Source organism: Aethalodelphis obliquidens, unplaced genomic scaffold (assembly GCF_003676395.1).
Source record: "Aethalodelphis obliquidens isolate GAN/ISIS:26980383/991018 unplaced genomic scaffold, ASM367639v1 scaffold7, whole genome shotgun sequence".
NCBI classification, from domain to species: Eukaryota; Metazoa; Chordata; class Mammalia; order Artiodactyla; family Delphinidae; genus Aethalodelphis; species Aethalodelphis obliquidens.
In genome coordinates, this window is record NW_020837951.1 from 13,095,530 (window position 1) to 13,121,386 (window position 25,857).

The 25,857-nt window shown below is 43.3% G+C and overlaps 1 protein-coding gene across 14 annotated transcripts in view; it reads left to right on the forward strand.

Annotated features, from left to right (window-relative positions):
* The window catches only part of GGTA1 (glycoprotein alpha-galactosyltransferase 1 (inactive)), a 90,139-nt gene extending 83,471 nt beyond the window's left edge, over nt 1-6,668 (forward strand). For 13 of the 14 annotated variants that reach the window (XM_027104987.1, XM_027104988.1, XM_027104984.1 and 10 more), the window contains one exon: nt 4,085-6,668. In XM_027104987.1, the coding sequence (XP_026960788.1) occupies nt 4,085-4,778 (694 nt within the window). In that variant the 3' untranslated portion in view covers nt 4,779-6,668. The remainder of the gene's footprint in view (nt 1-4,084) is intronic. The other variant, XR_003432516.1, reaches the window with a different exon arrangement.
* Nucleotides 6,669-25,857: the final 19,189 nt, after the last annotated feature.

Below are 25,857 nucleotides of genomic sequence, written 5' to 3' on the forward strand. Positions count from 1 at the left end.
GGTAAGAATGTCTGCTGCACCCACTGAGCCCGGAGTCTACAGCACGCCCACAGCCGCCTCTGCCCTGACCTTCACAGCTCTCTGGAAATTCCAAAAATGCCAGCTGTTAGACAGCCCGAATGGGCGTCATTGTTTCTCCTACGCTCTCAAGACCCCGGACCAAGGATCAGGGAGAGAAGTGACTTACGTGCGGTGGTTTCCCACATCAGCATGGCTGACCACTCCTCCATGGGTTCCTGGGCTGCTTCCTGCCCCATTCATCCTGGAGGCTTTGGCCCCAGGAGATTTGGCTGGTCAGAACTTCCTCTTCCAGAGGTTGGATAGGTTCCTGTTTCAGCTTCCATTTCCTTGTTTAGAACATTGCTCCCCAAACTGCAATCATTCCTACTTAAAAGTAGTAGCTGTAATCTTAGTTTAAAATACAATATAACCCATTTTGTTCTTTTGGGTTATATTGAATTTTTTTTTTTTTCCAAAACAAAATTAAAAGTTCACTTTTCCTATTAGCCTCCTCCCTCCCCCCGCACCCCCCGCCCCGTCATGGGCCTTCCCAACTGTACCTTTTCCAAAAGCCACATGGAAAGTTGACCTCTCGCCTGTACAAAGAGGGGTGAAGGCCCAGGATGATCTGAGTGAAGATCTGAGTGTTCTCCCGAGACCTCCGACCCAGAGCCCAGAAGCCATTGCCGTCGCCGTACTGATCAAGTCCTGATGTCACTAAATGTGCTGATCCCAGGGGCCTAGGCGGCATCTCTAATTGAGAAGGGTGACTGGAGTTTTGACATTTTTACTAGAAGAATCTGTACTGTTATGAGTCGGGAGCAGATGCTCAGCTCGCCTTATCCTTTGGTACGAGAGGGGACAAGCCAGCCACACTGCTGACTGATTTAATCCTGATGTTTCCAAAAAGAACAGAACGTTGCCGGCGGCTCCACAATGGTTTCTGCCATCTCCTTGCGGCTTCTCAGAACTAAACTGTAAATCACATATCCTGGTGAAATCCGTGTGCTCTCCGCTCGGGGGCATGAGAGGACTGTTTGTACTCAGCAGCAATAAATCCTCCCAAGAGTGGATTTGGACTTTTAGGAGGTATGATGTTTGGTTTGTTTTCAAATAACAATGCACAGAGCCAACCGCAGTGCTTTAATCTCTAAACAATGTTAAACCTCACAAAGGCCCCCTCCCTTCCCCTGGGATTGTCTCCCAGGCCTCAGGGTGCAATAGATTGTTCTTAAAGTTCCAGAGTATGGAAGAATTTCCTGGCCACCAGCCCCAGAGCCATGTTGAAGTCCCTCTTAATATTGCTCCGATATATTCTCTCCGTTTAAAGAATCAATAGTGTCAACGCTGGGGTTTCCAGAGACCAATATTAAAAGCACAGTTTATTTTTGTAGTAACAAAAGGGAATCCAAGCAGCAACCAAAAAGCAAGAAGAGGTGCCGCTTATTATTACTCACAAAACACCATAATTGACCGTTAGTGTGATCAGCAAATTACACTTATTCCACCCTCACTGAGCAAGAGTCTGGGGGTGCATGAGTTGTGTTAAGCCAACCAACCACTCCTTCTTCCCCTTCTCTATCAGCCCCATGGCTTCACAAGATAGCGTGTAGGTTGGCTTACAGAAGACACGAACATGGTGTTCTGTTTTGTTTTGTTTTAATTTATTTATTTAATCTTATTTTTGGCTGCGCTGGGTCTTCGGTGCTGCGTGAGGCCTTCCTCTAGTTGTGGCGAGCGGGGGGCTACTCTTTGTTGCGCGCAGGCTTCTCATTGCGGTGGCTTCTCGTTGTGGAGCACGGGCTCTAGGCGCACGGGCTTCAGTAGTTGTGGCGCGCAGGCTCAGTAGTTGTGGCGCACGGGCTTAGTTGCCCCACGGCATGTGGGATCTTCCCAGACCAGGGATCAAACCGGTGTCTCCTGCATTGGCAGGTGGATTCTCAACCACTGCACCACCAGGGAAGTCCCAAACATGATGGTTTTTGAATGAATAAGTAAATAGCTAAAATACCACTACACATCTATTAGAATGACCCAAATCCAAACCACTGACAACACCAACTGCTGGCGAAAATGTGGAGCAAGAGGTACTCACACTGCTGGTGGGATGCAAAATGGTGCAGCCACTTTGGAAGACGGTCTGGCAGATTCTTACAAAACTAAACATGCTTTTATCATATGGTCCGGCAACTGCACTCCTTGGTGTTTACCCAAAAAAGTTGAAACTTTATGTCCACACAGAAACTTGCATACAGATGTTTATAGCAGCTTTATTCATAATTGCCAAAACTTGGAAGTAACTAAGATGTCCTTTAGTAGGTGAATGGGTCAATACACTGTGGCACATCCAGATGGTGGAATATTATCAGTGCAAAAAAAAAAAACTATCAAGGCTTGAGAAGACATGGAGGAACCGTAAATGCACATTACTAAGTAAAAGAAACCAATCTGAAAAGACTACATACTGTACGATTTCAATTATATGACATTCTGGAAAAGGCAAAACTATGGAGAAAGTAAAAAGATCAGTAGTTACCAGGGGTTGGAGTAGGGAAATGGATGAATAGGCATAACACAGAATTTTTAGGGCAGTGAAAATACTCTGTATAATACCATACATAATGAAAGATACCTGTCGTTATATATTTGTCCAAACCCATAGAATGTAAACGGTGGACTTAGCCTGATAACGATGTGTCAATGTGGGTTCATCGACTGCAATGCATGTGCCACCCTGGTGCTGGATGTTGATATTGGGGAAGCTGTGGGAGGGACAGGGGAGCGGGGGGGCATATGGGAACTCTCTGCAATTTCAGCTCAATTTTGCTGTGAGCCTAAACATGCTCTAAAAAATAAAATCTATTTTTAAAAAAGGAAATGAGATAGTTCAAATAAGGTTAAATCAGAGCTTGTTTGCTCTGGTATTGGGATGGGTCTTATAATGGCAGTATCTGGTTAATGGATTGGTGTTTGGGGTGGCCAGAGGGAAATTCACAGGGCGAATGTGTAATATGGAAGGATATCCATGTCCCATAACCCATTCTCTGGGTCCCAGAGAAGGATAAGAGAGTGGCGATGGTTAGACTTAATGCATCCCCAAATGACCCAAGGGTCACGTCACTCTTGCATCTGGTAGGGCAATAGCAACATTGGAGTATAGGTTGGGGTTTTCAAGGGAGGCCTGAGAACTAGTGCCCCCTGATGTTGATTGAAGGGTACATACCTGCAGTTATCAGATGAATAAGTTCTGGGGATCTAACATACAGCATGGTGATTATCGTTAATAATGTTGTATTATAGACTTGAAAACTGTTCAGAGAATAAATCTCAAATCTTCTTGCCACAAAAAAGAAATGATAATTCTGTGATGTGATGAAGGTGTTAACTGATGCTACAGTGGTAATCATTCTGTAATACGTGTGCACCAAATCAGCACTTGGCACACGTTAAACTTACACAATGATACATGTCAGTTATATCTCAGTAAAGCAGGAACAAAAAAGAACTAGTACCCCCTCTGCCTGCCCAGAGTCTGAATCAACTGATAAATAAGACAAGGGGCTAAGTAAGGCAGGTGGTAGTGAATATCACCTTCATTACAGTTAAAGCCGATACTGCAGAATGTGGCTTGTATCTGAAGGCCCTGGGCCTCCTAACGTTGAACCACAGAATTAGAAAGACTTGGGCATCCAGGCACCTACAGCACAAGAAACTGCAAGCCTCTGGTTGTGGGAGCAGGGCCTGTACCACTAAGCTACCAGTACAAGGCCCAGAGCAGTTGAGAACACATGTTCTTTCCACCTGGCCGGCTTCCAAGAGTGAGAGAGGAGGGGGCGGGGCTGGGCATGCCTAGTCACCCTTCTAGAATCATCAGTCAGGTAAGTCACTCCACCTCCCCAAAGTTGAGTGACTGAATGGTGGAGAGTGGCCAGGAACGTCCCTCTGTGTGAAAGCACTTGTCTCGGATGGGGGGAAAAATAATTCCTTTCCTAAACTGCAAAATACAGACAAGATGATGAGAATAGAATGTCGCCTCCTGCAGAAATCCTAGAGGTTACATTTATCCCATTCTTCTTTGTTTCAGATACATTGAGCATTACTTGGAGGAGTTCTTAACATCTGCTAATAAGTTCTTCATGGTTGGCCACAGAGTCATATTTTACATCATGGTGGATGATGTCTCCAGGATGCCTTTGATAGAGCTGGGTCCTCTGCGTTCCTTCAAAGTGTTTGAGATCAGGCCTGAGAAGAGGTGGCAGGACATCAGCATGATGCGCATGAAGACCATCGGGGAGCACATTGTGGCCCACATCCAGCATGAGGTCGACTTCCTCTTCTGCATGGACGTGGACCAGGTCTTCCAAGACACCTTTGGGCTGGAGACCCTGGGCCAGTCGGTGGCTCAGCTGCAGGCCTGGTGGTACAAGGCAGATCCTGACGAGTTCACCTACGAGAGGCGGAAAGAGTCCGCAGCATACATTCCGTTTGGCCAGGGGGATTTTTATTACCATGCGGCCATTTTTGGGGGAACACCCACTCAGGTCCTAAACATCACCCAGGAGTGCTTCAGGGGAATCCTCCAGGACAAGAAAAATGACATAGAAGCCGAGTGGCATGATGAAAGCCATCTAAACAAGTATTTCCTTCTCAACAAACCCACTAAAATCTTATCCCCAGAATACTGCTGGGATTATCATATAGGCCTGCCTTCAGATATTAAGCTTGTCAAGATATCTTGGCAGACAAAAGAATATAATTTGGTTAGAAATAACGTCTGACTTTAAATTGTGCCGGTAGGTTTCTGAATTTGAGAGAGTATTATTCTGGCTACTTCTTCGGAAAAGTAACACTTAATTTTAACTTAAAAAAAAAAATACTAACAAAACACCAACACAGCAAGTACGTATTATTCCTCCTTGCAACTTCAAGCCTTGTAATATGGGAGAATGAACCTATGGTAATCAGATGTAAATTCCTAGTGATTTCTTATCTTTTCTGGGTTGGGGGGATACACTTATCAGCTAAACAAAAAAAAAAAAGAAAAAGAAAATTGTCATGGGCAAAGAAAAAGCCAGAAACACTCTACATGCGTCAGTTGACCTACCAGAGAAAAGTATGCATAGGGAAATGTTTGGCAACAAGATACAGTTGTGAGCGGTTGTCCTCTTGATTTCAGTGTCTTCCTGTCTCTGCTGAGTCTAAAGCAACGGAGTTGCTTTGCAAACAGGAGAACTCTTATTAGGACACAGTTAACCTTGGCAACCCTCAAGTGGTTTCAACAGCAGAGTACTTCAGGCCATTTGTAGTCCACGTCCTTTTCTTATCAGGACGTTGTTTGGCTTCCATGCAAAGACTGGTCAAGACTCCCAGTGGATATCAGTGACGAATGTTGGGAGTCCCAGGGAATCGGATGAGCCAGTGGGTGCTCAGCATGAAATGAAAACAAGCCTCAAAGTAAGTTTGCCATGAAATAGCAAAGAGAGAGTAGAGAGACGGGGCTGATCACTGTGGGGGCAATGCCACCTCTGAGGGGAACAGGGCATGGGGTTGGCACATAAATACAGCAGCATGGATCCAGGCACTGAATGGGAGGCAATGTGGGTGGTCTCCAGTCTCCTCAACCGTTATGACACCAAGAGAAGTGTTGTCTTAGAAGATGCTTCTTGTTTTGGCCAAGTCATATTCGGTCCACCGTGCTCTGGACCTTGAGTCTTCAAATCCTTGGCCAGAGGAAGCGAGTGGTGTCAGAGTAGACAAAGACCTGCAGGGGATTGAAGAGGCTTGCAAGGGGTTACGTTTCCCAGACCTGGGCTTCATTTCAGGACAGTCAGTCATCAGCAAATCCTGCCACCACCTGTTCTAACCCTCAGCCCATCATGCCCCAACTTGGAGGGCTGACATCAAGGAACCTCTTGTTTTCCCCTGCCCCATCTGCACTACTGAAGTGTAACAACCAGATGTGTATAATAAAACAGTTCATTGATTTTATATCAAAAGTAGAGGGGATGGCAATGGGAGACCCAGTCTTCGTGACTGAACAGCTTAACCTTCAATTCCTTTCTCTAAGAGAAGCTATGAAATCTTACATATTATTTAAAGTTAAGCAATTCAACGTAAAGGGAGTTAGGAGGCAACATTTACATATGCAGGCACGTTTATATTTGCTTGTGTTCCAGTTTAGGTCACTGGTTTCCATTTTCAAGCAATTTACTTGAAGAGCCATTGCACTGGCCTGATGTTCAGCACCATGGGCTTCTTTGATAAAATCAAACCTCCATTTTCGCTACTGTTTCACTGTGCCTCCTAGTCTTCAATTCTTGCCAAGAATTTTCACAACCCAGCAGAACAAAACAAGACCAACAAAAATTCTGAAGAAGTGCCCTTGTAAAAGACAAAGGAGATTGCAGGTCAGTTAGGACTCTTGCTTCTCTATAACTCAAGTTTTCTGGGGTCCATTCTGGAGTAGGGAGAGTTCATGGTTTAAGTCCCAAAGCAAAGAAATGACCTATCCTCAGATTAAAGGACTGATGTTTCTTTTTGAAGGAATCTTGATTTTTTATAATTCACTTAAATTCCAAATGGACAAACTCAAGATGTTATTGATAGTTCAGTATTAAAAAAATAAATAAAATTCCTGATTTACAATTGAATAAATTATTTTCTCAGTATATTCTGGTCCAGTCATGGAGTGTGCATTTTCTCCCAAAGATGTTCAGAATTGTCAATTGCAGAATTTTAAATACTTAGATTCCAAATAGTCCTTGTGTCCTTCTAAGAATTTGTCCACTGTTACAAAGATAGAAAGAACATGGTTGAGATTCCCTCACTTTTGTAACAATGAATGCTTATAAAGAGCTTCCCAAAGTGATACGCTGAGCTGAAGTAATTAAGTGCCAGTAGAATAAGGCTTGCCCCTGAAGGTCTGGGTGGGGCACAAGGGCAGAGGGAGGAAACAATGCCATAACCATATCTGGTGGTTACTAGTCCTGACCTCTGGGGAATATATCTGGCCAAGGGAGCCCTGGGAGAGACTTGCTGAATTTCCAGCAAGACTGGGTGGGTGTATTTATAATAAATACAAAAAATGAAGTGGAGCAGCCTGATGTAGTGTGGTGCATGGGATATGCAACAGGGCATGATTCCCTCATAGTAGAGAATTATTCCCATTTTGTAGATGAGCAAAGTGAGGTTCAGAAAGGTTAAGCCACCCAGCTGGGAAGCAACTGAGCTGAAGCTCACACCAGAGAAGCTGATGAGGATAAATGTGTTGACACCATGCATATGGAGGGCCATGTTTCCTAGCAAGGAAAATGCTGCTTTATAGAAGAATCTGATAAAGGGGAATTTTTGCCGTAAGAAGTAATATTTTAAAAGCTAGGTATGCTCCTAGGCCCGTATCACTTCCCACTTTTTTTGCACAAAACCTGCCCCAAGTGCATTAAATTAGTTAAAATGGATCATGTAAAAATAAATAAAAGACTGCGGTCATTCTCAACTTTACGTTGTGCCTGCAGGGCCACTATAAGCCCAGTGGGCACTCATAAGCTGTTATACCAAGGAAGTGCCTCAGAGGGCAAAGCTGGGTGAGGGGGTGGGTGGAAGGGACAGCCATGCCTCCTCCTTCCACTCTGGGGGTTCCATGCAGCTGGAGGGGGAGAAGTTTCTGTAAGGCTAGAAGGGCCTGCCTTGTCCTTCTTGTAATGACTCATTTTCTCTCTCTCAGCCAAAGTCACTATGTGATTTACTGATAGCTATGGCACTACTTACAGTTATAAGAATTTATTAAATCACTGTTTATTAAATGTACCTTATGTAAATGAATAACACAGGCATGGTAGCATACTCACAAGTGTGAAACACAGAAAGCATGAATGTACAACACAGTGCATACTTCTTTTAAGGTGAGAAAGCTGGGTTAAGTGGGGACCCATTGGTCAAAGCCTCAGGTCTATAAGGGTGCAGAGCTAGGATTCAAACCCAGGACTGTCGGATTCCAAATCCTTTGCTCTTCCCACAGCTCCAGTCTGCTTCCCTTACTGTCTCTCACATATGTGCGCACACACACACACACACACACACACACACACTTTAACCATCCTGTTTTTGAAATCTGTGGACAGCAGGGAATCACCACCAAAAGCTCTCAATCCTTGTCTTAGGAATTAAAGAGAGAGAACTTAGTAGACCCAGACTCTTCAGAGGCAGAAGGTAGGTCTAAACTCATGCTGGAGCCACGCTGGAGAAAGTCAAATGGAACCTGAGCAATACGAGGCCCAGGAAAGTTCAAGGGCCAAGGGGGTACAGAGGAGGAAAGGATGTCTGGGAGGTGGAAATAGCCTCAGGGGGGCTGCCTCTGAATTGAGCTTTGCGAGAAGAGAAGGGGATCACTGTGACGAGTGGAGATGGAGTGAGGCTTCGGAGGGAGGTGCAGCAGACACGCAGCACAGAGGACTGTGATGAGACTTTCACGGAGACCCACCCAAATGGTGCCAAGGCCTTGGGACTGGGTGAAATCTCATAGCAGAGCCTGTGTGAAAAGCAGCAAAGAGCTTGAGAGGGCTTTGGCTGGTTGAGGGCTGCACATTCACCCAGCATCTGTGGCTCTCTTTCTCCCTCCCCAGCGAAGCCTGGTCTCCTCTATGGAGTCTATGTGATTTCTATGGAAACTAGTGCCATAGTTGGACCAAGTGACCCAGACTAAGCCAATCAACACTTTCCCTCCCCCTGGTGGCAATGAATGATTCGGGGGTGGGCAGGTGATCTAAACTAATGCAATCAAATTGAATCTCAGGTCTTTTACTGGAAATACAGACACATGTAACATTAGAAGCCACTAACACTTCTGGGGATCACAAGGGAGGTCAGCCTTAGGATGAAACTGACAATAGGACAGGAGGAGCAGGGACACTGAAGGAACCACAGTCCTTGATGACAGCCCTGAGCCACGGGCTCCAGCCTTACCTAAAGCCTGAATTGCCTGTGGACTTTTCGAATGTGTGAGCCAATGAGGTCCCATTATTAAGTCACTTGGAATCGGGGTTTCTCTTACAACTGCAAGTATCCCATTGAACCCTTCTAGAACTGTGAGTTCCTTAAAGGCAGGACCATAGTCTGCCTTTGCATCAGCTCCAGCACCCATTACATCACCTCTCTCAGAGGTGCTGCTTAACGAATGAATCGTTACATCCACTCCCGTCATGCCTCATAAGAAGTGCTTTTTTTAATTAAAAAAAATTTTTTTTTGACTGTGGACTCTGTGTCCTACTACAAAGCAGATGTTTTTCTATCACTATGGGAACTCGAGTCCAGGTCTGAGCTTCAGGCTCTAACCGGGTACCCTAACCTACTGAGCTCAGTGCTGCTTAAGGTCCGTGATGCACGGGACGAGCTTACTCCATCAGAGTAGAGCCGTCGTTCTCAACCAGGATGATTTTGTACAACCACCGCCACTGCTGCGCACCCACGCCCCACCCCTGCACCGACCCCAGGGACATTTGGCAATCTCTCAAGATATTGTTGGTTGTCACAACTTGGCGGGGGGGGGGGGGGGGGGGGGGGGCGGGCGGTTGCTATGCAAATCCAGTGGGCAGAGGCCGGGGATGCTGCTAGACATCCTACAATGCACAGGGCAGGCCCCACACCAAATAATCATCGGGCTCAAAATGTCAATCGTGGGCTTCCCTGGTGGCGCAGTGGTTGAGAGTCCGCCTGCCGATGCAGGGGACGCGGGTTCGTGCCCCAGTCCGGGAAGATCCCACATGCCGCGGAGCGGCTGGGCCCGTGAGCCATGGCCGCTGAGCCTGCGCGTCCGGAGCCTGTGCTCCGCAATGGGAGAGGCCACAACAGTGAGAGGCCCGCGTACCGCAAAAAAAAAAAAAAAAAAAAAAATGTCAATCGTGATGAGCTTGAGAAACCTGGTGTAAAGTTCCCTTGAACCTTATGAAGAAAGAAACGTGGGGAGCCAATCTGCATAATACCCACCTGTCTATACCCAGGGAATAGTCCCTAATGGGTGCCGAAAGCTTCGAACTCACCTAGTCTTAGTCCCCCTGTAACATTTCACAGCTCAGACAAAAGTAGTTCCCCATACTGGACACCAGAGGGCAGGAATTTCCCAAGACAACACTGTTATCCTAAGCAACCGCTTAGGATGAAAACATCAAAAAGGGTTAAAAATAGTCTTTTCCGGACCTGGCGAGGACTGCACATTTGTAGAAATAGATACGAGTTTTGCATATAAATGAATATAGCTATAAATATTTAAAAATCAGCCAAAGTTAGAACACACTTTTAGTAAGTTGACTGTGTTCAGAATAAAAGGTGGTTATGCTAGCTAGGTGTCTTAGTTAAAGATACTTTGGTTGCAAAGAACAGATATTCCCCTTGATCTGTATAAACCCAAAAGGGAGATTAGTGTGAGGCTACTGGAGAGTTCTACTAAATACAAGGGAGAGCTGGCAACCAGACAGCGGTATACTGCAGCTGGTTCATACCTGCTTGTGAGAACGTGTTGTGCACAACACTTCCCAACCCTGTTCAGTGACTTCACTGTGGTAGCTTGATATCGGCCATGGTGGGAATGTTTGCACCATGGGAATCAGCAAACACTAGAAATCAGGGTTCCATCCCCTTCCCTTCCCTTTGCATCTTTCTAAGGAGGCGACTGTGTAAAAATTTACTAGCACATCACTACAACCAGGCCATAAGCAAGAGCCAGGGAAGTACAAGGGCTTCAACAGTTGAAAATTGTAAACTTCCCCTAAAGGTCTTCAAATATGACCAAGCTCCAACTATCTCCAGATTCAAAATTTCTTCCTTCAAAACTCTAAATTCCTGGAAAAGAAAACCCATATGGCACAGCATCCACTCATGCTCCCAGCAGTTGCGCCATGGGGTAGGTTTACTGGAGGGTAGGTTACACTCTGGGGAGGTTCTCAGAGAAGGATATACTGTTGTGAGCTCAGTAGATGCCTCTAAAAGTGTCTACCACATTCACTTTTAGCTGTCTGGCTGTCAATCACTTCTTTCTATATATCTAAAATATTCCCTGCTACCATGATTCAAAAACATTATGCAAAACTCCAGCACAGACCCCTCTCCTAATAGCAGGCCACAGGATCCACAGCAAATGTCAGAGGGCTAAGCTGCTCAGAGCCTACTATCTCCAGGTAATAACTATTTATCCTTTGGTTCCTTAGAAAGCCCATCTGACTATTCTGCAATCTGTGAAATAAATGGTAAATTTAGCTCACACCCAAATACACAAGAGTCAATAGTGAGAGACAAGGAAGGAAGAGGGGAGAAAGTTACAGTAACTCCTACTTAAAAGGAGGGGAAAAAAATGAAAAATAAAAGGAGGGAATAATGGTTACCTGCTCAAGGGGCATTTCCTTACTCTGGAATTCAGTTGACCTCTGCTGTTAAGTTTTCTATCAAGGCTAGCAACAGTCTTCATCCATCATCCCAGTCTACTTCAGACCCTTTTAGCTATGTAAGATATGATTGGTCACAAGAGTCCAGTGGCAGGGTAACTTGTCTGCAACATGGACCAGCTGGAGAGCTTTCTCTTGTCCAAGGTCCTACTGGAAGCTCACTGCTTTTACACTTATCAGACAAGTGGGAGGTAGCTGGATACCCTTATGTGTGGGGACACTGCCTCCAAAATCCAAAGTATCACATAAGAGTTATGTGTCCCTTTAGTAATAGGAGACATAAAGCTGCATTCTGGTTCTCAAACTTGGCTGCATTTTGGAATTACCTGGAGAGCTAATATTGATGCCTAGTTCCAACCCCAGAAATTCTGATTCAGTTGGTATGCGTGGGCATTGGGAATTTTTTTTTTTTTTTTGGTACGTGGGCCTCTCACTGTTGTGGCCTCTCCCGTTGCGGAGCACAGACTCCGGACGCGCAGGCCCAGCAGCCATGGCTCATGGGCCCAGCCGCTCCGCGCATGTGGGATCTTCCCGGACTGGGGCACGAACCCGTGTCCCCTGCATCAGCAGGCAGACCCCCAACCACTGCGCCACCAGGGAAGCCCGGCATTGGGACTTTTAAGGGCTTCCCAGGTGAAGAGGATTCTGGTAATATGGTGGAGTAGGAAGCACCAGGAAGCTGTCTCTCCACCTAGACTGGCAGAATTGTCTGATGTAACTATTTTGGAACTCTGGAGTCTATTGAAGGCTTGCAACTTCCAGAGGAAGACTTGAATGGTAAATTAAGGTTAATTGCAGTCAATTTCAGCTCTTAGCACAGTAGCAGCCACCCATCCCCATCTTCCAGCCATTTGGCAGACAGCTGTGCATGTGTTCCTGCAGTGACTTACCCACAGCTTGTGGAAGCCAGGGTGGACAAAAAGACCCTGTCCTCCAAATATTGGGTATCTGTGCTCTGATTGCTGATTGATGCTTCTGATCACAGAGGCGCAGACAAAGAGATAGACATTCATTGTTGTTGCAACTCCCCTCATTGTTGCAAGCCCCTCCCCCTCCGGCTGAAGTAACTTCCAGGGGATTTAAAGGGTCAACACCCATTACCTCTCCCTTCATTTTTCTTTTTCCCTCTTTGGGACCAGATATTAAAGACTAGGACATTCAAAAACAACACATATAATGGGAAAATTAGTAAGTGACCTCCTTTGGAGGAGCCCCAGAAGGAGAGGAGAGAGAAAATATTTGAAGAAATAACACCTGAAAACTTCCCAAGTTTGATGAAAACCATGGCAGTATACATCCAAGAAGCTCAATAAACTCCAAGTAAGAGGAACTCAAAGAGACCCACACTGAGACACATTATAATCAAACTTTTGGAAGACAAAGATAAGGACAAAGGGAAAATCTTGAAAGAAGCAAGAGAGAAATGACTTGTCACATATGACAGAGCCTCAATAAGATTGTTGGCAGATTTCTCATTGGGAACTTTAGAAGCCAGAAGGGAGTCTTGCAGGGTGAAATGAAAGGACATTAGCCAGTTACGCAAATCCATACGGAGAAATAAAGATCTCAGTGAAAGTAAATATATGGGCAATTATAAAAGCTGGTATTATAACAACTGTTTGTAACTTCACTTTTTTTTGCTACATTATTAAAGAGACAAATACATATTTTTTTAAGTTACTGGTCTAAAAGGTAGTATTATTATAACTTTGGTTTGTAATTCCAAATTTTGTTTTCTACATAATTTAAGAGACTAATACATTTAAAAGAATTATTAGTTTATGTTTTGGGGCACACAATGTACAAAGATGAAATCTCATGACATCAACAGCCACAAGGGATGGGGACAGAGTTGTAAAGGAACAGAGTTTTGGTGTGTTATTGAAGTTAAGCTGGTATAACTTCTAATTTGAGTGTTATAACTTCAGAATGTTAAATGCAATCCCCATGATAACCACAAAGAAAATAGCTGTAGAATGCATACAAAAGGAAATGAGAAAGAATTTCTAATATTTCACTACTGAAAAATCAACTAAACACAAAAGATGACAGTAATGCAGGAAATAAGGGACAAAAAAAGCTATAAGGCATAAAGAAAGCAAATAGTAAAATGACAAGTAAGTCCCTCCCTATCAGTACTTTATTTTAAATGTAAATGAAAATAAAGGTAAAATCTTTATTCTCATGGAGTGGCTGGGATGAACAAAGTCATGTGAAAATACCTACCTGAGTGACTAAATAGACGTTTCTCTCTCTGTTCCTTTTTGCTTTTTCTGCTTGTATTGTTTCCCTGTTTATTGCAAGCACACCTTAATTGTAAGCTGTCTCAAACACTTCCTGAAAGGAGATGGGCTTTAAAATAGGTTTCTTTATATTATTATGCCTGTTCATGCCTCACCACCTTATTTGTCCAACTGAAGGGCATTGCATCCCCTGGTTCTCCCCCTCTTTTTCCCTCCTCCAGAAGGCACACAACTTGGCAAGATTCTCACAGTGAGAGAGTGTGAAAACTTCCATATGTGGGTGGTAAAGGTGGATTCTGAATACAGTTTAAATGTAAATAGATTTTAATTTCCACTCTTTTTCACAATGGATGATTAACATTGATCTAGCTTTCATTTCACTGACCTTTCCTTCTATAGTATTCAATCTGTTTGTAAGCCTACCCACTAATATTTTCATTTCAAATATAGTATTTAAAGTTCTAGTATGCCATTTTTAATTGCTTCCATTTATTTGCTGATCCTTATCTGTTCATTCATTTTGACCAAGTTGTCCATTAAATTCTCAAACATTTTCATAATAGCTGTTTTAAAGTCCTTGTTTACCATAACCAACATCTGAGTTATACCGGGGTCCATTTCTCATCACTATGTGTCACATATTCCTGTTTCTTTGCATGTCTAATAACCTTTTAACAATATATGTCTGACATTATGGATGACATGTTGTAGAGACTCTGGATTTTGTTATTTTCCTCTGTAGAGTGCTGGTTTTTGTTTGAACAGTTAGTTAACTGGTCTGGACCCAAATTCCAAACCCTTTTTCTCCTGCAGGGAACATCAACTGAAATAACTAATTTTTATAGCCTCTTAGATGTTGGTATTTCCTGGGGAAACTGAAATCTTTCCTATGCATGGACAGTTAAGTTGTCATCCAAGGTTTTGGTCAGAATTTTTTTTTTTTTTTTTTTGGCTGTATTGGGTCTTTGTTGCTGCACATGGGCTTTTTCTAGTTGTGGCAAGTGGGGGCTACTCTTTGTTGTGGTGCACGGGCTTCTCATTGCAGTGGCTTCTCTTGTTGTGAAGCATGGGCTCTAGGTGCGCAGGCTTCAGTAGTTTCAGCATGCGGGCTCAGTAGTTGCGGCACGCGGGCCCTAGAGCACGCAGGCTTCAGTAGTTGTGATGCGTGGTCTCAGTAGTTGTGGCACACAGGCTTAGTTGCTCTGCAGCACGTGGGATCTTCCCAGACCAGGGATCAAACCCATGTGCCCTGCATTGGCAGGTGGATTCTTAACCACTGTGCCACCAGGGAAGTCCCTTGGTCAGAGTCTCTATGCCAACTTTGGGATACCCCATTTTGTGTATCCTTCTTTCTGGGATTTCTCTATTACTTTTCAGCCTCCTTTACATCTAACAACTCTACCCTCTGACTCCTCAAGTCTTTCTATGTGAGTTCTAGCCACCTAGCTATGTGTGAATTGAGAGATAACCTCAAATGAAAAGCTGTATAAATGTGAATTTTACCCAATACCTTCCCTCCTTTCAAGGATTGGTCTGTTTTTGTCCTTCTCCTTTGCCTTCAGATAATTTTATTTAACTTTTTCTTTAAATTTCATCCAGAGCTTATGACTATTATCTATGGGAGTATTAGTCTGGTATAATCTACTCAGCTGTGACCCAAAATAGATTCTAATTCTGCACTAATTTAACTGAATTATCCTCCTTCACCACCTTCGTTTTTTCTTCTAGGAAGAATGGAAATCAATAGAAAATTTCCAACATTGATATGGATTTTATTTCCTGTATGGATCATGTATGGTATATATTATTTCAGGTAACTATAAACCATTGGTGAATAGTAATGGCTTCCTTATTCTTTTTCTGAATGGTGTCTTTTGAAGAGCCGAAGTTTTTCTAATTTTGATGAAGTATAGTTTACCATTTTTTCAGCTGTTGTTTTCTGTCACCTAAGAGACATTTATCTACCCCCAAGTTACAAAGATATTCTCCTATGTTTTTCTCTAAAAGCCTGTGGCTTTAGCTTTTATGCTTAGATCTGTAATTCATTTTGAATTAAGTTTTTGTATGGTGTGAAATACACACAACAACATGGGTGAGCTGCAAAACTTTGGAGTGAAAAAGCCAAATGCAAAGAGTGCATCCGTACAATTCTATCTGTATGAAGTTTTACAGCAGGACTAACTCAGCTATGGTAATAGAAATCAGAAAACTGGTTTCCTGGGTAGGGGAAGTTAGTGACTCCAAGGGGCACAAGAAAAGTTACTGGGATCATGGAGATGTTGATACTGTAAAGTGTTTTTTACATACACATGTACATTTGTTACAAATCCAATGAACTGTACACTTAAATTGCATGTGTTTTACTTTATGTAAATTATACTTCAGTTAAAAATGTATTATGAAGCTTTAAAAAATCCCCAAGGAAAGAAACTTAAGTTATCTTATTTTTTTTTCTAATTGGACAAAATCTAGTCCCCTGGTAATGACAAAGAGAAGCTACTGGCATATGAATTGTTAAGGCTACAAGTGTCTAATTTTTTCATCATCAAAAGAGAATCTGGGGCTTCCCTGGTGGCGCAGTGGTTGAGAGTCCGCCTGCCGATACAGGGGACACGGGTTCGTGCCCCGGTCCGGGAAGATCCCACATGCCGCGGAGCGGCTGGGCCCGTGAGCCATGGCCGCTGAGCCTGCGCGTCTGGAGCCTGTGCTCTGCAACGGGAGAGGCCACAGCGGTGAGAGGACCGAGTACCGAACAAATACGAGGTTATCTGATTCACGATTTTTCAAAGGTCTCAAAATGTCCTGCTTGAAAACCGTCTACCCTCTTAGGATTCTCTACATGAATTCCCAACCCATTATACCATAAATATTAAACCTCCAAGAAGAAGCTGTATAAAATTACTATGTGATCTTTGTAAAACGAAAGGTAAGAGTTTGTCCTTAAGTTCAACCATCAAGCCATATCTAATTCCTTTCTGCACACAGAGAATTTCATATTCCATAAATTACGTATCACAAAGGAGTTCTGTAAACTTGATGGCTCAAATTCCAAGGCCAATGCACAAATAATCTAAAAATTATAGTTTAGCCTCCAGCCAGTGGTCTGAATTCAATTTTGTATTCAAATACTTTTGAGAAGGGGCACATATTTTATGCTGTTAGCAGTCCTATCACCTTTCTTAGAATGATCTTCATAATATTGTTTAATTAAAAATAATAACTTCCTTCATAACTATACAACTCTTTAGAGTCCAAGTAAGTATTTTCATAATGATCTCTTTCTCTGACACCCACCCTGTGAGCTAGGGTGGCTTGGAAGTGGCATTTATACTTTTCTTTTCTGTAGGAAAAGCTCTTTGTGCTTTAGAAAAAGACAAATAAAGGTTGTAAGAGCTCTTGTATCAGGTCAGCTTATGCCAGCTAATGTCCTAAGTCTTGGGGCAGCTAGCTCAAATAAACAGTGTTTCTACTGACTTAACTCTATTTTCGTATAGACAGATATCCAAGGAGCAGAGGTGCCTTACATCCCAGCCAATATCTATTACCTCATCTAGTTTAAGTCATGGAGAGGTAGGATTCAACACAGCATACTCGGTGTACATTGTGCTTTATTTAATCTAGTTTTATCTGTTTTTTTTATCGTTCCAGGAAAGAATGAGATACCAAAGGAAAATAATTCAACTGTTATTAATCTTATTGTTTCTGTGGGCCTTGCATAGAGCGTATCATTTCAGGTAACTTTAAGAAATTAATGATATTTTATTCTGGTGTTGGTAAGGATCTGGCATGTCAGAAAGGTGATAGGTTTTCCCCCTGAATGGATCAGCATCTAAATATATTGATCCTAATATACCCAATTATATCCAAATAATATCCAAGTATATCAGCATAAACATAGCCTTGGCATAAAAGCTCTTTGTTTCTAATGTAATCAGAGCTAAATGTCAATTTTATAGGCCCATGTGTGTGAGGAGAAGCAATGTTAAGGCATCAGACAGTTACCATGTAATTATGGCAGTGTAACGTTAGTACATGTTATAGAGAAACTGCCGTTTTTAAATAGGTGGCATTTTTTAAAAAAAGAAATGTCCCTAATATTGTTGACTTCAGACACTAAGTGTGGTATTTGCCCTCCCCATATTTGAGGAAGAAGAAAGTCTTCATTGGCAATTAGCAAATTTCACTGGGGTTTTTCTTGTTGGTTGGTTGGATTTTTTGGCCTCGCCATGCAGCTTGCAGGATCTTAGTTCCCCTACCAGGGATTGAACCCAGGCCCTCTGCAGTGAAAGTGCTGAGTCTTAACCACTGGACCACCAGGGAGTTCCCCCAAACTTTGTTGTTTAAATGTTATTAAGTAAGTTTATCTGTCATTTGTATCTCAAATAATTACTTTATTTTTTCAGATATAGCATATGAGGTCATAACTACAGTGATTTTTATCATGTTTATTACTGTATCTCTATAACCAGCAATGTATTTGGCACATAGTGTATGTCTTAGTCTATTCAAGCTGCTATAACAAAATACCATAGACTGGTTGGCTTATGAACAACAGAAATTTCTCACAGTTCTGGAGGATGGGAAGTCCAAGATCAAGGCACCAGCAGATGTGGTGTATGCTGAGGACCTACTTTCTAGTTCATACACAGCCATCTTTTCAATGTGTCCTTCCATGGCAGAAGAATCTCTGCCATGGGAATCTCTTTCCTAACGGCACCAATCCCATTCATGAGGGCTCCATCCTCATGACCTACTCACCTCCCAAAGGCCCCACCTCCTAATACCATCACACTGGGGGTTGGAACTTCAACATATAAATTTGAGAGGGACACAAATATTCCATGCATTAACATTATATGTTCATTAAATATTTGGTAATATTAAGTAGTAAAATTAGGTAATAAAATTAATGGATTTATAGGGGTATAACTCTAGTCATCTTAAATGTGGAAGCCCATTATTTTAAAATTAATACAATGCTTTTCATTTATCCTAAGCACAAAGAAATTACAAAGGATATATCAGTGCTGGTAAGTCTTTATCTACAGATATGCTATGACCTCTTCTTTGAAGATGACATCAGTTGGAGGGCAATGGACTACATGCAAGTCCTTGGTTCCGATGGACAGGATAAACCAAAGCAATTGTACAAATAGGCATTGGAGATATTTGTTTAAGGTCAGAGTACTAGGAGTCAAAGAAAGAGCAGACTGGCAGAGCGCCACCTCTGATTAGAGGAATGAGACCTGGATAGAGGAAATGTGTTACAGAAGCCAGAACCCTGCCTCCAGGAACCTTGGGTCCTTTAAAGGATCCAAGCTTTAAAGCTCTGGGAAAACATGCAGGAGCCCAGTGTTGGCTAACAGACTCTCAGGTATTAACCACATACCACCTACAAAATCATGCCATCAGAATGTGTACAGAGAGGAAATTCCCCAAAGATTGTCCAAGATTCAATATCATAAGATGTTCTTCAACTTCTCCCTACAGTCATGGGAACAAACATAGTGAAGTGAAAGCAACTTTCCTTTCTGTTGCTCGTTGTGTCCAGGGACTTGTCTCTCTGAGGGTTCCATGATTTTTAACACCCCCACTAAGACCAAGACTCCATACTTGGGTGAGCGGTGCTCTGCATGAAAGTAATAAAGAAGGTTTTCATGTACCAGGCAGAGTATGTTTCCCCTATATACAGCCATGGCTAGCAGGGCACTGGAACTTTCAACCACCTGAAAAAAGCAGGAAAATCCTAGGCAAAGGTGGGAACATTCAAGGAAAGTCTGCTACAGAAGACACTGATAGAAAGAATGGATTAAAATGTTTTCTGCCAAAATGTATTTAATGCAATACAACCTAACAATCATTCTCTCTATTATTAATGTTAGTTCTCCTTAGCATCAGGATTCTATAGCCCTAGCATAGTAATACTCATCATCCAAGGCATCACTATCAGTGGAAGCTGGTGCCTGGTAGAATGTCATGTCTCAGCCACACTCTGCCATAGCAGTTACTCCCATCTGTGTACATAGGCACAAAGACAGTCTCATGACATACGACTCAGCTCCATAGCTGCCTCATCCCCTCGTTAACTCAGCCCAGGATCAGCTCTCTAAGGGTGTCCTAGCCAGGGTGCTATTAGAGTATTTAGGAAAGAGGAAGAGTAAGGACTCAGGCATGACTGCTTGTCTTTTCACCTACTGTGCAACTATGGACAAGATAATAAAAGCTCTCTGTGCCTCAGTTTATCTCATAGTGGTGGATTAAATTTGATAATATAAGTATTCAATAAGTATTAGCGATTAGGAATCGAAGCTCATCTGGCAGATTAGGGAATTCTCCCCTTAGGAAGTGATATTTAAATGAGACCTAAAGGCTATGTGGGAATTAGCTGGTACAGCTGATACTACAACTGAGTATTCAGCCAGCCATTTCATAAAGTTAGCTGCTTCTGGATCATGAGTCACATGGTAAAACCAGTGAACCCCATGGACATGAGCCTACTGTAGCACTTACTTGACAATAAAATCTATCTCCCCATCAGAGGCAATGGATAAAGCTTTCTATTAGTCCACAAGTGGTGGTGCTGACAAAAGCACTGTGGGAGGACTTCCCTCGTGGCGCAGTGGTTAAGAATCCACCTGCCAATGCAGGGGACACAGGTTCGAGCCCTTGTCCGGGAAGATCCCACATGTCGCAGAGCAACGAAGCCCGTGCGCCAAAACTACTGAGGCTGTGCTCTAGAGCCCGCAAGCCACAACTACTGAAGCCCGCATGCCTAGAGCCTGTGCTCCGCAACAAGAGAAGCCACTGCAATGAGAAGCCCGTGCACCAAAACAAAGACCCAAGGCAGCCAAAAATAAATAAATAAATTTTAAAAAAGAAGCACTGTGGGGAAGAAAGGCAATCTGTATTCAGAATATATTTGTTTGAGGACAAATTTCTTTCCCTTCCCTGATGGAAAAGATCCAAGGTAACCAATAAGCCACGGGTGGCCAGCTGGTCCCTCAGAAGAAAGGCGCCATATGAAGTACTCTGGGTGGCCTCTGCTGTTGGATGGCTGGGCATTTAGCAGTGGAGCAGAGGCCAGGTCATCAGTGATGAAAGTGATACCAAGCAGGGCCCTGTGGGCCTCCTGGACACAAAAGCCTTTCTGTGTCCCCCATTTCTTTGATTACAGGAAATAGGCTTCATTCCAATGGGCAGATTCAAGCAGTTGTTAATTAGGGAAGAGAGGGGATGCAAGACAAGGGAGAAACACACAGTCAAGAGAAACAATATTGCAGCCTTTGGGCAAGGTCCTAATTCCCCATCAAAGGATACACACAGTATCTTTGAGCTGTTTTGCAGATACAGAAACCCCACTAGGTGGAAGGAGTTAATGGTTAACGATGGTATGCTGCCCACAAGCATGTAGACCCCAGACCAGTTGGAACCTGAAAGTTGATGTTGCTGACTCCTACTTACCTCACCACCAACCAATTAGAAGAATGTCCACGAGCTGATCACACCCTCTTTGAACAATTACCATAAAACTCCTCACTACTCTCTCCAAGTGGGGACACACAGTTTTTTGTTTTTGTTTTTTTCTTGGTGTCAGAAGTGGGATTCGAAGACACACAGTTTTGAGGGCATTAGCCTGCTGTGGCTCCCTTTGCCTGGCAAAGCAATAAAGCTATTCTTTTCTACTTCACCCAAAACTCTGTCTCTGAGATTTAATTCAGTGTCAGGGTGCAGAGGCCAGATTGGGCTTCAAATGGAAGTCTGTTTTACTAAGCCCGTGGAGAGCCTCCATCCCTGCCACTAAAGCCATTTCGTACACGGGCCCCTCCAGCAAGCACTGGGGTGACTACAGAAAGAGGCTGACCAACATCACAGAACAAATGATCTTCTCTATTTGATTACTGTGAACCTCCTCTACTGAGAGCACTCTTTGGGGAGCATTTTCATGGGATACACATAATCCTTACACTCTGTGCCTATTTCAGCCCCTACAGGACCTCCGACCTTCTTACCAATGTTCCAATCTGCCAAGGTCCAGTCTCCTAGAAATGACTTCCATTTGATAATGGATTGTAGCTGCATATAGCTAAGCTTTTAGTTTGTTGGATCAGATAACATTAAGTTCATGGTGGGTAGGAAAGGTCATAACTCAAATTTAGAATCCCATGTGTCCAGCATTCATCTGCTACCTGAGCTATGCAAAATGTTCCATACAGTGTATTTTCCACATGAATCTTCTAAGGGGCACAGAAGCTTCCTCTGCAGATTCTACCTTATAGAGAGCCTTCTCTCGCCCTGGGCATCACTCAAAATTGTCAGGGTTACCAATTTCTCAATAAATAGGTCAGAGCAGTGCACTCAAATACAATATATGTTTCCTCCAATATCCAAACAGTCCCACTGAGCTTGATGCCCCTGGTTTGGTGGTAAGTGGTGCAATGAGCAGGAACTTGTTTAGAGCAGATACACCCTGCAGGCTTCTCAGAAACATCAGTGGTGTGGCAAGCCACTGAACTTTGATGGGGTTTTTCTTCCACCTTCTGGTATACATTTGTATTGGCATGACATCTGGGATTCTTGCTCTTTTCTGCTCAAAATATTCAGCATGATGCTAACAATGATATCCTGTGAGTTGCCCAGGTGACCAAGGACCCTGTGGATTATGTTATGACAATGCAGGAGAATTCACATAGCTCTAAGGTTTATCGATGTCTCTGCCAGGTAAAAGCAAGCTGCTTTTGATAATCCATATAACTGATATAAGGAAAAACATCTGTCAGCTACAGACCAAATACCAGGGACCATGTTCATTCGCTCCAGGAAAAAGATGCAACACCTGGAAAAGTAGTTGTAATTGGAGTCACCACGTAACTAACTTTATAATGATCCACAGGCATTCTCCAAATTCATCTGGCTTTTATACTGGCCAGACAAGCAAGTTAAACAAGGATGTGGTAAGGATGAACAGCCTGTAATGTTCAAGTCCTTAATCGGTGCACTAATCTTTACAGACTCCACCTGATTTATTATTTAGTAGGAGAGCCTTTTACGTTGGCTTCCGTTTGACCCTGCTCACCACAGTAGCCCTTACACCATGGGTCAGAGACTGATGTAAATATTCTACCAGTTGCTAAATATCAGTATTTCAACCGTGAATTTGATAGGGACACACAATTAGATTTTGAGCCTTATCCTCAGCTCACGATCCATATCCTCATGGTGAACACTTACACGTACACACGCACACACACAAAAATGACACCGTAAGACTGATCTTATTCTGTGCCCATGCCTTGAACTGAGAGTTTAAATTTCTAGACTTATTATTTTATTTCTCTAAGCTCTCATCCCACAGACCTTGTCCTCATTATAACCGTGAGGGCTAGTACAGCAGCTACATAATGTCTTCCCTTTTTTTTTTTTTGCGGTACGCGGGCCTCTCACTGTTGTGACCTCTCCCGTTGCGGAGCACAGGCTCCGGACGCGCAGGCTCAGCGGCCATGGCTCGCGGGCCCAGCCGCTCCACGGCATGGGGGATCTTCCCGGACCGGGGCACGAACCCGTGTCCCCTGCATCGGCAGGCAGACTCTCAACCACTGCACCACCAGGGAAGCCCATCTTCCCTTTGATTGACACTTCCTACCAAGCAATAATAGGTTATAATTTAAATAATTGTGATGCCACTATATACCACAGATTTCTAGTAACCCACAAGTAGAACAGGGTTTTGATAGGGACAGAGTAAAGGGACAAAGTAGATAATTAAATACGTATTCCCACTAGGGGATTGTAAGTAAAGAAAAAGTATGGGAGAACCATGTAAGTTAATGATCACTCCAGAAAGCAGGTTTGCTTAACCACAAAACCAAGCAGGCTTGCTTAGCAACAAAACCATTCAAGAGAAGCATGAGACATGCCCCCAAACAATAAAACAATGGTGGCATGAGACCCACATCTTGCCCAGTGAGCTCAGTAAGTTAATGACCCATAGGACATGCTCTCTGTACACATAAAAAACAATAATTTGTGGAAAGGTGACATTTCAAAGTGAAAGACCCTCATTGTACTGAGACGTGAAATAATTTTTCCATAGTGCCCTGACAGTCCTAGCTTGACCACGCAGGGACAAGAAAACTCCCCTGCCCAACCTGGAGAAGGAGCTGATGATGGAAGTGTGATGTCTACTCAAGAATGAGGAAGTGGTCTTTTCCCCCTCCCCCCTTTTGTTTTGACTATAAAACTGTAGCCCACTAAGTTCTCGGGGCATGGCACCCTCTCACCTGCCCGCTTGTAAGCCTCACATGTGTCTTATTCTAATAAAACACTTCTTATCTATCACTTTGCCTCTCACTGAATTCTTTCTGCACGGAGACATAAAGAACCAGAGCTCCTTGGAGCGCCCTGAAACACCACCTAGTGCTTTCAGTTTCACGGTAGTCAAACTTAAATAGGTGAGCAGCCCAATACCAGAATCCCATTTTGAGAGACAATTGCTTAGGGTCTTTGGCAGATAGTTTGCAAAATTGACACTATTATCCCCTCTCTGTATCCATGGCCTTTTTGCATTGCCCTAGCTAATGTATTGAACAGCCAGATACGTGAATATAGACCAGCAATCCCCAAACCAACCGACCAGAGTATTGTAGATACATGAGTGCTTTCCCAGCTGAGATCAGCTGAACCTGGCTCAGATCAGCAAAAATGATGCATGGCCTCATGAGCAAAAATCAAGCATTGTTGCTTTAAGCCATTAAGATTTGGGGTGGGTTTTTATACAGCAAAAGCTATTTGATACCAGAGTACCCCAAGTATATACTAGGAACTATATCAATCAGGGTCTAGTCAGAAAAATCTGGGTTTTTAAAATGAGGGATTTTAATTCAAGAATTGGTTACACAGGTGAAGGAATTGCTAGGGAGCTCAGTGGGACAGTGAGGTGACTGAGAAGCTGTGACCAACCCAAGATCCAGAAGGAGGTGGTCTTACTAAAGGCCTAAAACCAGGGCCATCAGGAGAGTTGGAAACCCCTACAACTATGAAGGGCACAGCTATCTGATGGAAGGTGGAATCACAAAGGAGATTTTAACTCCAGCTTTGTGATTTTTCTTTAAGCTCTCTAGTGCCTTTAGATACAGCCATTTAACCTGCCAGTTGGTCCTTGATCTCTTTATGTCCTTCATTTCATTATATAAGTTAATATATGTATGTAGTGTACTGCCTGGCCCATAAGTCAGTGTTATACCAGTTATCATCATCATCATCATATTTTTATGGCAGGAACTGTTGTTCCCCAAGGCCTTTGTCATCAATGAGCACCTCATTCATTGGAGTCCAGGGATAATTCAATTAGCGGTTTAATGCCATATTTCATAGCCTGCCACATACCTCTCTCTGAATACTAATGTGATTTCTCAGTTGCCTTTAAGCCCCAAACAAGGCCTAATAACAAATTCTAGAGTCCCCCAGTTTCCCCAAGTTTATGTTGTCTACAACCCCTCTTTCTTGTACCAGTACCCGAATTTGTCAGGACACTGAAAATGATTCTGATTCATCTAAACAGAGAAAAAAATTATGGAATGGCATGTTGGGTAGGAAAGTTGAACCCTCAAATCTTAGTGACCTTAACACAAAAAAACCTTCCTTATTCACCATACATTACCAGTGAGGGTTGGAGCCAAGCAACCTGCTCCATATTGTCACTTGGGGACCCAGAATGGTAGTGGGTCCACTATTTGTGATATTGCTAGTCACAATGTCAGTGGAAGAGACACTTTTCAGTGCCTCAGCCTGGACTTATCGCACGCCCCTGCCAAATGCAAAAGGGCTAGGAAGTGCTATATGCCATCTGCCTGGGAAGGAAGAGGGAACTAGATCGTAGTGAGTAATAGCAATGTTTACTACAGAATGGTAGGAAGCAGTTCACAGTTCTTAGCAATCAGCAGCTGAAGAAGTACAAAGGGACTTAGGAAGGAAATGCACAGATAAGATTATGCCATAGATATAAATCTCTTTGAGCACCAACCCTGACCGCATCACTTATTCTCCCTGCTGACCTCCAAACACTTGGAAACATCTGCCATAATGTTAGTCCTTGACTGTATTACAAATAATCTCAAAATGAATTCCCTTAAGTCTCAAAGTTCCAGGTAGCAGAATCTGATTAGCATGGCAGGCAGTTTAGATCA